The sequence below is a fragment of the Protopterus annectens genome, chromosome 16.part0 (genome assembly GCF_019279795.1).
Source record: "Protopterus annectens isolate FY-2018-M chromosome 16.part0, PAN1.0, whole genome shotgun sequence".
In the NCBI taxonomy this organism is placed as follows: Eukaryota; Metazoa; Chordata; order Ceratodontiformes; family Protopteridae; genus Protopterus; species Protopterus annectens.
The window spans coordinates 410,872,930-410,888,220 of record NC_056750.1 but is presented as its reverse complement, the minus strand read 5'-3'; the positions used below and the strand labels follow the sequence as shown (position 1 = coordinate 410,888,220).

At 40.0% G+C, this 15,291-nt stretch overlaps 1 protein-coding gene across 1 annotated transcript in view; it reads right to left on the bottom strand.

The window, feature by feature from the left end:
• The window catches only part of OLFML2A (olfactomedin like 2A), a 766,911-nt gene that overhangs the window by 626,374 nt on the left and 125,246 nt on the right, over positions 1–15,291 (bottom strand). Inside the window, 1 exon segment of the mRNA XM_044058447.1 lies at positions 8,570–8,902. Coding sequence (XP_043914382.1) covers positions 8,570–8,902 — 333 coding nt within the window.

Below are 15,291 nucleotides of genomic sequence, written 5' to 3'. Positions count from 1 at the left end.
CAAGAACTTAAGATCCACTGAACCCACAAGTTCATAGGGCGACTGTGTGATAGCCTGAAGCATCACCATGATTGTTCTACAGAGGAACAGGATCTCAAAACTGGAGGACAAAGAATAAACTCTCTCTTAGGTCTTATGGCTCATGTGAAAAATTGGAAATGGCTACCATATGAACTTTTATTGTTGATAAACTAGAACCTTTTCGGAGTAGTTCAGACGGGAATTCTAGAATAGAAGAAAGGGGACCTGAGAAAGGGTCCAAACCTTTCCCCATACCCCAGAAGGAAAATCTTTCCTGATCACTTTGATTCACCCTTCTGGTGCTAGCTTTTTGTGAAGCTAAAAGAATGAACATTTTCTGTAAACTTGGCATCTCTGGCCATCACTAGAACTAGCGTAACCAGGCAGTTCATTTCAAGGGTACCCAGAAGGAAGAGATTCAGATCCAGCCTTTGAGCCATAGTCCAGGGTAGACTGAACAGTTGAGACCAAATATATGGGAACCAATCCTGTCAATGCTAGTATAAGGCAATGAGGATCACCTTGGCCTGGACTCTTCTGGCTTTCTGAATGAATTTCATAATTAGAGGAAATGGAAGGAATGCATAAAGGAGACCCGGGGGACAAATGTAAATCAGTGACTGACCCTGTTGAAGTATCAGGGCAAAGTAACTGCTGCATTTGTTGTTCAGGTAGGAGGCAAACAGGTTGCAGCAAGATTGGCTCCAGTAACTGAATTTTGTTCACCACTGAAGCATTCAGAGACCACTCACAAGGCAAAATAATGCACTGCTCTGTTCGTCAACTAGTATACTAAAGTCCTCAGGATTTGCCATGCTATCAGAAAATGATGGCCTCTTGACACAGTGGGTAAGATCTGGATCCCCCGGTTTGCTGATGTACCAACCACTGACCGTCTGTCTGGATAGGAAATTATACCCACTGAAAGGGAATCTTGAAATGCCTGCATTGCCAAAAGGACTGCTCTCATTTCCAGAACACTGATGTGAAGAATGGCTTCTAAGGGTGTCCATGTACCTTGAACAGTCTTCCCAGTGACCCCCCACCCAAAAAGGAAAGTGTCCATGGTAACTACTGCCATAGGGGAGAGTGGTGAAAACAGATGACCTGTTGTCAATGCAGATTTATGTGGGTATTACATTATGAAGTTAATTGGATTGGGGTGTTAAGGGCGATAACGTTGAGACCACTGGGCTAGGAAATTCCATTACAGAATCCTCATATGGAATCTGGACATTGTTACAAGAATGATGGCTAAAGCCATCACCATGGAAGTTTTAGAATTAAGCATGCAGAAGGGGACAGATTGTCTAGTACTGATGGTGTTACTTGGTAGATTAAATGAATCTGAGTTGTGGTGTTTAGGTGCATCCAATAAATTCTGAGTTGGGTAATCCCCAAAAGATGTAGTAGTTGCAGTAAGATGTCCCTTTGGAGAACTAGCAGATTCATGGTCAGAGTAGTGAGAAGCCAATCATCTAAGTACAGGAATGCTAGGAACCCTTGCAGTCTGAGACACGACAGCAGTAACAGCCTAAATTTGATGGGGGGGGGCTGTGGGGAGCCCAAAGGGCAGAATTTCAACATGATTTGCTCCCAGATGGAAAGTAAGAAATCTCCTGGAGTGTCTGTGTACCTTTATATGGTAATCAGCATCCTGGAGACCAAAGGAGCACATCCAGTCATCCTTTTTGAGTAGAGACAAAATGGACTGAACTGTGACCATCCAGAATTTTGTCTGTTTTATGCATTTGTTTAAATGACTTGCACCCAATATTGGCCTTGGGTCCCCTACCTGTTTTGGAACTAAAAAGAACCTGGACTACACACCGGATCCTATCTGGTCTGGTGAGGCCTTGCTGGATTGCTTTTCCAAAAGCTTGCCTACTTCTGCTGTTGCAGATTCCAACTAACTGGGTGGCACTAAGGGCATCCTTGATTTTGCCTGAGGTAATGTTATAAATAGGATCGTGTATCCTCTGGTTATTATCCTTAACACCCAAGAATCTGAAGTGGTGGCCCTCTGGGTTTCAGGGTACAGGGACAGGCACCCCCAACTGCATCTACAGTGCGGCAGTTGGGCAACCCTTCAGCAGCACTGGAAGGATTTCTTGGAAAAAGTCCACAAAATCCTTGGTTTTTCAGACTGCTTCTGCCTCTTAAGTGACCTCCACTGAAATTACCTCCTCCTCTACTGCAGGGAGGTCTATCCAAAGAAGTGTGTTAAGTAGGACTTGTGATTTTCAGAACCACATTTTCTTTCCTCCTCTCCGATTCCTGGCAAAGGTTCTCTTTGGAACAGAGAAAAATTACAATGGCAGAGAGAAAGTCTTGCAATCTTGTTGATTTCTCATTAGTGTGTCCATAACTTTAGGGTCAAACAATCTAGTACCATCAAAAAGAGCTTTGACAAATATCTTAAAGCCCTAATCTTATCCAGACATTGTGGTGCAATGCTACACCAGTACCTGCAACTCTGGCTGTCCCATTAGCTGCATCCGAAAGCATATGCATGGAGACATTAAAAATAGAAGATACAGTAGAAAGCTGGGATTCCACCATCTTCTGGATACCTGTTGGCAAATTACCTGAAAGTGAAATGAATTGGCAATCTTTCTGGTTTAAGTCTCTTTGGAACCAAATAAAATGGGCTAAGTAGTTCAGTACTCTAAGGGAAAAGGTTGTTGAAACGTGTGTCCATTTTCCAAATCTGTCCAAGGTCCTAGATTCCTTGTTAGGGGGATGGACAGATGAATTCTCCTCAGAGTTCCTTCTTTCTGGCTGTCTCTACAACTATGGCATCCTTGGAGGGACCCTTACTCCAGTGAAGTCCATCTTTTGGCATTGCTAAAATCCTATCAGATTTCTTTGGTATAGGCTCTGCTGTATCAGGCTCTCAGCCACCAAATCAATAAGGATATCACCCTGGAGGGACCACCCAGGATGTAGAACAGCCAGCTCCAAAAACCTCCAGAACACATATTCATCCAGGGAAGGTGCATCTATGGACCAACTCCCTTTCTATTTGACCGATATTATAATTTCCCTGATGAAAATGTCTCCAAATGGGGAACAGACAAACCTTCCCCTTCTTCCAAACAAGTGTCTTCTATGACAGATTCTGGTGATGAATCCAAGTGCTTCCGTCTGCAGTCTTCTTTCTATGTATCCATCACTGGGGAATATCTGGCGATGGGACTGAATCAGAATAAGAGCTCAAAAGTACTCCCCCAAAACTTTTGGAGACTGACCATCCCTGCTGATGAGAAGGAGCAAAATATAATTGAAGTGTAGTTGGATCCAAAAAAGGATAGTGACACCTCTTCTTTGAATGTGAGAGGAACCGGATAGAAGATCTCCTATCTGTTCATCAGACTTTGAGCAGAGGAAGTCTCTCTAAAAGCTGGTACAGAGACCTCAAAGTCACAACCCTCCCTGGCTCCAAGGCTAGACTTGGAGCTGACCTATCAACAGCCAATGCTCTGAGTGGAAGAGAAGCCTCCGAAAGCTTTGAAGACAAACCCTCTCCCCAGACAAAGGCTCCAAAGCTTTATCTCCAACTTTTGTCTCAATATGAGAAGCTCGGAGTCAAGTGAGACTGTCATAGAGCTGAAGTGGATGGCACTATCAGTGTAGACACAGGTATTCTGAGATTTATGGATCAGAGGCTTCGGTTGCAAAGGACAGACCTGCACTGGAGTTGGAGTTGAACAGGGAAGGGTTGATGTTAATGTTCCCGACTCAGGAGGACTCCCCCAACTGTATCTGCATATGGAGAATTTCCACATCATCCTGTCAATGTCTGCTCTGCTGAGACTCCTGGTAGAACAGACAGACCTGGAAGAAGCAACAGACAAAGCACTGGATCACGGTTGTAGAAATGGGGGAATGGAGCAAAGGATGGATCAGATCTGAAGCAAAAAGCCTGCATGGAGATGGGGAGCAGATCCAAGGCTTCAGCATTTTCAGCACCAAAGTTGTTGAGGCTGTGGGATATTGGGACCATTTCCTGGCTTTTTCAATGCCCTTCTCAGGATTCTTGTCTTTAGTGGGCTCCTTCAACTTTGGCACTTCCTTATCTTTCTTTTTTCCTTCTCTTTCTCCCGTGGAGTCAAAGATGTGGGAGAAACTACTGAAGACCCCAAGTACAGGGAAGGAATCCCTATAAAAGTATTAAGTCGCTTCGGCTCCAAAGAGTTTTATGGCAAAATGAAACACAGGCTTTGCCTTCAGTATCCAAGTGCACTGCTCCCAGACAATATACGCATAGGGAGTGGGGGTCCTGTGGAGGGATTCTGTGCACAAATTTTCCCACACTTCTTAAAACTTTTGTCCAACACCAAGTATGGACACTCTCCAAATCTCAAATAAGCAATAGTGCCTTTTCTAACTGTAAACACACAAAAAACTAGCTATAAATAATGCCAAACAACTACAGTAACTACAATAAGAAAGTTATTATATTAACCAAACCAGAGCCTCGGAGACCATTTGGTTGACGCGGCAAACAAGATCAGAGGTAATTTGACAGTGGCATGAAAGTTATGGGAAGGGGAAGAGTCACAGCCCTGGATCTGAAGGTTTGAAGTTGCGAAGACCAGATCCAAATTGGATCAGAGTATCAAAGGTTGAAGCAGATGAAAATGGACACCAACGGATCACAAATATACACATCCACTCAAACAATTTTGTTTTCCTCTGAGGCAACCAGAGGCAAAAAGCAATAACGGATAGAAATGGGGGAAGGAGGGAAAAGAACAAGGTAAGATATTCACCAAGATCATTCACAGAGAGGTAGTGTGGGACTCCAAGACAAACAAAAAGTCGCAAAATAAAGTTAGACCTAACTTAAGCAGACATTCTTCATTAACAAACAAGCTTGGGAAATAATTCATTTGTAAGGGGACTATAAACAGCAAGGCTCTCTTAAGAAAGTAGAGATATCCGAGAATGCAATGACTCAGAAGTACTTGTTTTATTCATATACAGAAGTGCAAGTTCTATAAGAATCAACAGTCTTGGGGGAAACACAGAAACTGAAATATTCTAAACCATGAGGCAGACAGAACCTGATCTTAACACCAAGCCTAGGTCTAGTTATTTGACCTACAAGAGATGCAGGTGTGTTAATGTTCCAGGACAACGTATGCCATGACAACTTAAACCTCTACCAATGGAGTCCAAGACATCCACTTGTAGACCACTTCCATCAAATTTAATTCATGTGCAAAAGAAGAATTCAAATGATCTAAACATTGCTTTTCTGTTCCAACAATGACTCACCCATCTCCAGCCCCATGCAGGAGCCCCCCCACCCCACCCACCCACTTATATATTCCAAGCTAGGCTCACTGCAATACAGAAAAGGGCAATTTACACTACTTCAGCCAATGTGCATATCAACAAATCATGCCTTCACACAGTCGGTCATTAAAGAACTGTAATACTTTTGTTATCCACCTATACTTTTAGTCTTCATGAGCAGAAATGACTTGTGCACCATACAGTGGGGGTCTACATTAGATCAGTGAATGAAAGCTTACAATCTCAAACTGTCAGATCAGTGATTTTTTTCCTAGGGGAAAAAAAAAAAAAAATCACTGATCCAACACACATACACACAACACAAGCACACCAAACAAACAGAAATCCACACACATACACCTAAAATCCGACACCTAACCCTACACTAAACTATGCACACACCACTAACTATCCACTTACCTTAACCCAAACCCTAAGGTCCGTCACTATCGCACACTTACCTCACCCGCTCTCTAACCCTAACTCACCTAACCCACCCTAACACTCACATCCACACAATCACACATACCTAACCCAAGCCCTAACCCTAACTCACCTAACCCACCCTAACACTCACATCCACACAATCGCACACTTACCTGAATCTGAACCGTAACATTCCACCACAGCATTGAAAATACCGAAGCAACAGACACGGACAACCGAATTCTTTCCCTAGGAAAAAAATTGAGTTTCTGTTGCTTCGATATTTTTAACATTCGCTAAAATAAGGTCGATCAATCAGCGTTCGCTTGTTTTAAGCATTCGCTGATCTAATATAGACCCTACAGTGGGGGTACAAAACAAAGGAGGAGACAGAATCCAAAGGGACTGGTGGCTGAAGCAGAGTTTGTACCTCTGAAGCAGACTATTTTTACCTTGAAGGATGACAAATGTTGAATAACAAGGTGGTGAGAGATGTAAATTATGATTCAAAAATCTGAAAGTGTCACTATCTAAGAGAAATTTGGTGGATGTTATAAAATAATGAACATGAACTTTGTGTATATTTTGCTGATAAACCGAGGATAAAACCTTTGCTTTTGATAATTAATTGTTAAATATAGCCTGAGCACCCCACCACCACTCCAGTTTTGAGTGGAATTGTTAAAATGTTACTGAATCAAGAGTGCTTGGACAAAAGAACAGCACCATCTGGTAAGAAAAAAATTACCAGAGTAGACTGCAGGAATGATTTGAAACTATTTGCAGCTGCAGTAGTTAATCATTACATAAAGCTGTCACCCTGACAGTACTGATTAATCTACAGAGAAGGACTCACTGGTACTGTTTTGCTGGATTCCACCAGATTATTATGAAAATCAGTTTGTGGTATCTGGCAGAAGTCTAGTCAAAGAGATATTTGGGATTATGGTACGGTATAGTGAAGATTGCCAAAGAATACTATTAATGATGACGCTGAAAGGCATGCTGATGTAAAATGCTTTGTAGGATCCTAGCACCGAGTTCAATTATTCGGAACTGATATTTCTATTTTATGAATAGTTGCTCTCCGACTATATGGTCAGATGTGTATATTACTGTCTTGGTTGAATACAACTCTTAAAAGCTATGCTGTCTGGAAAGTATAAATCACATGTGGTTCACAGGATGGCAGAAGATTCAGCCATTGGCAATCTGAATGAATAACATTGCCAACATGCTTCATATTGTCAAGCATGTTGAGTTCTGTTGGTAAAACATACTACAAGCATCACAGATGAGAAGTGTTGGCAACTTTCTGTAGGCAAGTAACAGTTCTGTTTATAATACACATACTTCGGACAGGCCTGTGCTAAGGGCAGCAAATTTGGCACTGCTTACCAAACACTACAGATGCTACAAACCAGCAGTGTTGTAACAGACTTGTACTGTAATTTTGGTTTGTGTTTAGTTCACTGATCTAGGCAGACTTTTTAGACATAATCCAAACACATGACAACAGAAAATGCAGCAATATGTACCAGATCAAAATTAAACCATAGCATTAATACAAGGGAGTAAATGATTAAGAACTAAACAGTATTACAAAGATTTATAGGAATGCATGGAAGAGAAATACATTTACATAAAAAACCTACAATACATGAAACAATGCAGACACAGGTCATTACTGTAACTGATGTTGCTGTGGTGTATAATTGGCAAACAAAGCTCTGCTGGCAATACACCACTTAGTAATGTTGAAACAGACTTATTAAGAGTGTAATGCAATGACATGGGCAGCTTAAGCAAGTAGTGCTGGCAAAATGCATATTGTGGGCATTATATCTGTGGTAGTAAAGCCATGTGTGTGTGTGTGTGTGTGTGTGTGTGTGTGTGTGTGTGTGTGTGTGTGTGTGTGTGTGTGTGTGTGTGTATATACACGCGCGTGTTGTGTGTGGCTAGTTGCTGTACTGCTGGATATTTCCATAGTGTCACTCTAAAAATTTACTTATGCTGTAAAATGAAAGCCATTACTGAACTACAAATGTGCTTCTGTGTACGCACACCACCAACTACAAATCAGATCCTCAAATTTACATTTTCTGTCCTGCTGCACTTGCATGCAGACATAGAAATTAGTTTACTACATTGTGCAGTGGTCTCTGAAATGTCCGTATGTGCAGTTTTATGGTGGAATACTATGCTGTGCAGAATCCATCACGGAATATTTTTTATCGTCAGTATTTCCTTCAATACAGATGAGTTTGAAACCAAATTCTTAGCGTCTTGACTCACTTTGGAGGTACATCCACATCCAAAGTGATATATTTCTGGGTTATTAAAATCTCACTGTATTTGAGTGGAGAGTAAAGCAAACGATTTTTAGGTATGAGGTCGCTTGACATTACATAAAATGAAATGTATACGGCCAGTGATGTGGATGACCCGAACAGATTCAGAAATAGTTTATCTGTTTGACAAAGCAGATGGAGGAGTATTTAATCTTATAATTTCAGTACATTATTGCCAATTTTAATCTAATAGTTAGCCATTATTTCACAGTCAACTCTGTTGCTGTATCATTTCATTGCCACAAGCGTTATTTCAACTAGCTTCAGCTGCATGCAGGTTTAAATTATAAATACACAAGAAAAAATATATTTGTTTGGCAACAGTCTTGGCATAAAAATATTGCTCAATGAATCTTGTATAATATTGCTCAATGAATCTTGTATAACTGCACTTTCTTGAAGTCCTTTTTTTCTACATAAATTTTTGAACAGATATGACATGAAATTATCAAGTGGAAATTGAAAACCTCTAATGAAACTGCAACTTGTGTACCATTTCATATAGTGACTACACTGAATGAGCTACACAGATTTACCTTAAGCAGTTCTGGAGCTTGTTTCTTCAGCTTTTCCATCTTCCATTCATTCTCACATGGATTTAGAGATGATGGCGGAGCTGTACATGAGCACTTGCAGTCTGCTCCTGAGCTCACAGTTTCAACTGTGTAAAAATCTTCAACACGCATGCTCCCATTTTTAATCCGACTGCAGGCATCTTTACTGAGGGGCCTCATGATGCACCTACAGCGGCAGTCAGAACCTTCTGATGTCATCCGCACCTGATCCATGTCACCAAAAACCTAGTCAAGTAAACAAAAACTATTTATTACTCAACACTGCCTATGATCTGTCAAGCTGACATACTTCTAAATCAAGTAATTCACCTTCTTTGCCAGAAACTTTTAGGACTTTGTAAGATGTACTATCCTTTTTGTCTGAACATGTCTGCTTTATGTTCTTATACATATTAACCTCTCCACCTTTCTGTTTAAGGCTTCATAATCATGCAAGGGTTTTACAGCAACTAAAGCCATCAGTAGTGTATGAAACAAAAAAAGTTAAATGCAACACTTACACAGTTTGCTTCAGACATTACCCAGCTACAAAACAAACTGAATGAGGTGGTGCAAAGCACATCTATATGCTTTTCCTAGTAAAGAAGACAGTCAAATCATAGTACAGTGTTGTACATGACCCTGGTAACCCAATTTAATTAGAAAACTGAAGCTTTTAAAGGCAAGTGCATTCAAACAAGTATATTCTATTTACAGTGGAGGTATAAAATTCCTGCCATACTTTGCATTACAACAAGTAGCTATGATACAACTGAGACAAAAGCTTTTCTAAGATTCAAAAGCTGCACAGCCTTGCATAGAAAACAGCTGGTACGGTTACAACATTGTCCTTGCATATCAGACAAGGTTAAGCGTAACAACTGCCTATGATCTCTCAAGCTGTAAGCTGTACTCTGCCCTTATCAGACCAGAGTGCATTGCTCCCTTCGGTATGTACCTGACCAGGTATATGTAGCAACTAGATCGACCTCAGAGGTTCCTTACAAATAGGATACAAGGCGTTAAACCTGCCTCATGCAGACTGCCTTAAAGCCATTTCCCTCTACTCTGTCTCTATAGACTGCTGAGGGGTGATCTATGCCTGGCTTACAAGGCATCTGCAAACCCCAGACTTATGAATCGCTTACATATTTGTATGTCAAAGAGTACCAGAAATACGAGGTCTTGGGACCTGAATTTTATCTGAGTCTTAAACAGAACATGCTGGAGAGACAGATGTGTCCCAGTGACTGCTCCTCCTATGAACAGACTTTCCATCCATGTGAAGCTGAGTTTGTCTTTTACCCATTTTAAGTGCAACCTAGACCAGTAGATGGAGAATAGGAAATTTACACTGGGCCCAGCACCCATGTCCCTTATGGATAGAGATATCTTATAAATGCCTGGCTTTCAATGCCCTATTCAGATACAGGACATTATTCTTTCAGGAAAACTTAGCTAGGCTAAGAAAGCCCCCCCACCGGGTGGTTAGCCTAGTAATGATCTATGAATCTATGAAAAGGTGGGTTACATTCAAGAGTATGTAAGACCATACTAACCACTTAAAGTGAAGTAGAAATACCAAAAAAGTATAGATCCGAATATGAATAAAAAAACAAACATCCTTGCATTTTACGTTATTCTTTTAACAAGAATCACTGTGTGTGTGTGTGTGTGTGTGTGTGTGTGTGTGTGTGTGTGTGTGTGTGTGTGTGTGTGTGTGTGTGTGTGTGTGTGTGTAAGTAAAGTTGTCAGTACACTCTGTATCCTATAGACTGCTAAGCAGTGACCTGTGTCTGTATAGAAGACATCCACTGACCTATTACTGATGGATTTACTGCACAAAGTCAAATGGCATCAGAAATACTGGGTTTAGGGATCTAAATCTCTTCTGCAATATCAACAGAATGGTTTGGGGGGGGGGGGGGGGCTGTGTAGTTTGCAGAATATACCACTGCTAGGAACAGACTCTTCATCCACATAAAACAAAGTTAATCTCTTTCATTTTCAAGCACAACTTAGATCTATGGAGGGGAAACAGAATTTACCCCAGAACTTCCCCTGTACTACTAATTGATAGATGCAGCTCCAAAATGCATTATTCCATGCATGGGTCCCCTAATATTATCTAAGGTATGACTCTTTATTCTCATTTAGGGGTAATATATAATAAATCATGGATTGGTAAAGCCAGTCTATAACCAAATTGGACAGGTTATTTTGACCACAAAAAGAGAAACTGGTTAGGTTTAAAATGGCCCACAAGGACAGCTAACGTAGTACCTGCCTATGAACCTATACGATTAATAATCATTCAATTCCCTTAAGCACACTAATGTTACATAAAATACAGAAATACAGTCTGCTATACAAAACTGTCATGTCTTTAATAAGTAATCCATCAAGAAATTAAAAAAATCAAATAATATTAAGGATGACCAGGGAACTAAATCTACAAATAATAATAATAATAATAATTCTGCTGCTGTTCTGAAGGTTTCTTTTAGCTCTGAGAAAATGATTTCCTATACCTCCAACTCTCCAACTGATATGTTGTGAATGTAGTACAAGGTCTTTAGGGATACTTTCAGCACTTAACTCACCTTGGGCCAAGTATTCTTAAACCCTGCACTACCAGCAGCAGTATTGACCAAAATATTAAAGTTACAGAATGTACAATTTTACACATTTTAGTAACTGGACAAGTCGATAAAATGTTTATTTGTTCTCAAAATGTATAGAGCACACAGTTTAATCTCTTACATGGGATATATTCACTTGATCAGCAATCTGTTCAATGACAATTTGTTTGAGACAAGGTATGAAAAACAGCTTTTCTGATGCACAATTATAATTTTACTTCAGGTTTGGAGATCTCAGATTTAATTATAGATACAGGGGATCTCCACATGCATCGGGGTATGAAAGGATTAGCCCCAGTATAAGAACTTTGTTTCTCCATGTTCTTTTTCACTCTGTCAAAACCTGCCACCAATAAAACAGCCTAGATCTTCTAATGTAATTTCTCAATATTTTTTCTGTTATTACAACTATGCTTACACAGTACCCCTGTGCTAATACCTCTTTTACAAAGCCCAGAAGCTGTAGTTTTTTTTTTTTTTATATTTTGCACCAGATATTATATTTTGCACCAGATAATGTGACTATGGTTGAGAAAAAAAACATACTGGAACAATTTAAGTCTCTGGTTGAAAAAAATAGTAGTGCGTACTGGTACCACTGGGTCAATTTAGCAATTAGTTTAAAATCACATCAGATGTGGGACTCTAACCCATACCTGCTGAATGTACCAAACCTCTCCCCCTCTCATAAATAACCTAATCTCTACGTTATTCTGCTTGTAGACCTGGAATGCACAGAAACTGCACATACACTAAACAGATATTTAAGTTGTCACATTTTGTATTTTCAGCATTACTTCAAAAGCCAAACTTTCCTATTCAACTTCTTTCTTCCAAGTACTGTATTTGACAAGTTCAAGGAAATGCGACCCATGAATTTAAACAAGCTTTTTTAAAAATGTGTATCTGCTTTATTATCAGGTGTAAAGCAGACAATTTAATAAAGCTGCATTGCTTTGCTAAACCGATAAGAAATGCAGAGTAAAGGGGGTGATAATTGTTGCAATAGCATGTGCATCAAAAGTGAAGTGGCTTTGTTTTTCTCTTCCCACCCATTGCAACCACCTAGCCCATTTTCCTATATTTCGTCATGTTTCATGTCTTATTTGGTGCTCTCTTCCTCTTAGAAGCTATAGTGCCTGTGTGTGGTAGGTGTGTGTGTGTGTGTGTGTGGGGGGGGGGTTATAGCTGGCATCCATTTTGGGTGGAGTAAGTACACATCAGTCACCAGAAATGGAGGCTAAAGTGGGGGCCTGTTACATCTGCATGCTGTACAAAAATGACAATTACAGCTACTGTTTTTGTGACTTGGAAGAGACAAGCATGGTATTCAGTACTTCTCCAGTGCAGTTAACTGCAGTGAACTTGTCTGCACCCCTCGTAACCTCTGACCCACATCATATGGTATACAGGGCTTTTCCAGTGCTGTAACTGCAGTGAACTTGTCTGCATCCCTCATCCCGCTCAGTCTGACTCTCCACCGCAGGATATTACAGCGGTCAGGTTGGTAAATAAATCATAAGATTATAAAAGCCACAGTCCGGGATTTACCCATCTATGCCAAAGAGCTAGCCACAAAGTTAAAAAACTTGTCAATCACCTACCATAAAGTATATCAAGTACAAGGAGTGGTACTTTAACTTGCTATGCCAGCTTATGTTCTCCTTTCAAACACTTGAACTTCTCAATAGACTACTGCTTTCACAACACAGTACAAATCTGTATTTTTCTGAGACAGAACCCATGCTCCCCATGCCTGCAACAGGTCCTATTATTCAGTTCATCTGTATGTGGTAACCTGTATTAAAGGCCCATTAGCCAACAAAGAACATAGACTCAAAAACTTTATAGTTTAATATTCATGGCACTCTACCAATAATACAAATTCTCTTTAAATAGCCTGGTGGATGTTGATATCCTTATGGTAAGTGCTAAATTGTAACATTCCAAAAAAAAAAAAACTCTCTTATAAAACTTCCTTCTTTTTGTTGGACCAAATGGGAGAGCATGTAAAACAGAATTAATTTGCCTGTACATTTTGAGGTTAATAAACATATGTAACCCAAGAATAACTCTTAGTAGATCATTGTCAAATGCGGCCAGGCAGAGCTTGTCTAAAAAATAAATAAATAATAGTTCAAGCTATGAAATTTCAAATACTGTAGCTTGGCAGAGTAAAGCTCCATTTCCCTTCAAGACTGTCACCCAAACACAAAGATAAACAGACACATTTTAAATTATTTTCAAAACCAAAAACTGTTTTCTGCCTAAGCCACGGTGGTGCAGCGGTTAGCGTTGTCACCTCACAACAAGAGGTTCTCCCGTTAGACTCTCAGCTGGAGCGCCTTCTGTGTGGAGTCTGCATGTCCTCCCCGCGGTCGAGTGACGTTAAAGACATGCAGGTAGGTGCGAGCGTGAATGGGCATGCCTTTTTTGAAGGTTGGGTGTCGGGCTGGCAACTCGGCACCATAAAATCCACTTCCAATCATGAGCGGACTGGAGTTCCACTGTGGTGACCCCTAACCGGGAAAAGCCGAAAGACCAAGACTGAATGTAACCCAAAGTAAAAAAAAAACTACTTTCACTAATCCCACTTTGTGAAAGTGATCTCCCTTTGACAAGGGGGACCGAGTACTAATAAAATACACATTCATATTAAACATGTGTCAGCTTGCAATTCTTTGTACACCAATACTATTTCCATTAAGTCCTACAGAAATGCCAGCTCAAACTTTGTACACATTCATTTCAGACATGACAAAAAGATGGTGGATGCAGATGCTTATAAACTAAACCTCGTTGATGATATTGATCAAAACCACATTGTAAACCCTACAGCAAGCTATAGTCCTGGCTTGCTTTAATTTAAACTAGTTACCCTTCTGCAGTATGAGATAATGTAATTAGCTCAAGCATTTGTTTATGGTATTATACAGTAAATGCATTTCTCTTCTATTCAAATTGTGGTACTTTAACAGATTCTGTTAGAATTACAGCATCTGCTAGTGAGGACTCCATGATAAATGGTACTTCTCACACTAACTGCCAGCTACAGGCATACCCCCAGTTTAAATGTATAATTTAGGAGGACAGATAAGTAGTAACACATTGCCTTTTTAGTCAAGAAAATGGGATGGCTTATTTTCTGCCAAACAGGTAGACTGCCCCATATATCCGGGAGGGGAATTTGGGAATGGCCATTAGCAAAGTCTTCTGCTCACTGTTACGGCCAGTAGCCATCTAAAACTGCACAATCAAAATCTTAAACCTACAACATTTCTTCAGTCAACTGCTTGCTGTGGAGGTCGGTGTAGTCCTGCACCAGATACAGACCCATTAGTGTGCTGAATCAGTGCTTGTGGATTGGGGAAAAATTTTGTTTGGGGTATGTACCGGAAGCTAGCAGTGAAGTGGAGAGGAGTCTACAATAACTACTATAGTCTTCTCACTGGGTATTGAATGCAAGTTTTGGAGAAATTAAGTTACTGGGATGTGCCACCCTCACCAGCATTTGAAGATATGAAGGGAACAGACCTGAAAGAAAACGTTTTCCCATTTTTGGGAAATGGTGGCAAATTACCTGCAGACACATTATATATATATATATATATATATATATATATATATATATATATATATATATATATAAACAGGCAGAGTCACTTTCTACCCTTTAATGCTTGCATTGCCATCATTTTATCACTGCAAATTTATTGACATTGGATATGCATGAATTACATGCATACCTATACCTTTGTATACTGAAAGAAATGAACTTCCAGGGTCACAGCTTGGACTATCCCTTCACAAAATATGACTAACCATTACAGATAGGTACTGGGACCTTAGAAGAATAACACGTCCCTTAATTTTATATTTCATCTCCTTGTGTAATTATCTTAAAGATGAGTTTATCTAATTATTAGCCAAATCCAAATATTCAGAGTAATTACTAAGTTACTGTCCAATAATCGTAAAGGTCTGCCTAAATCT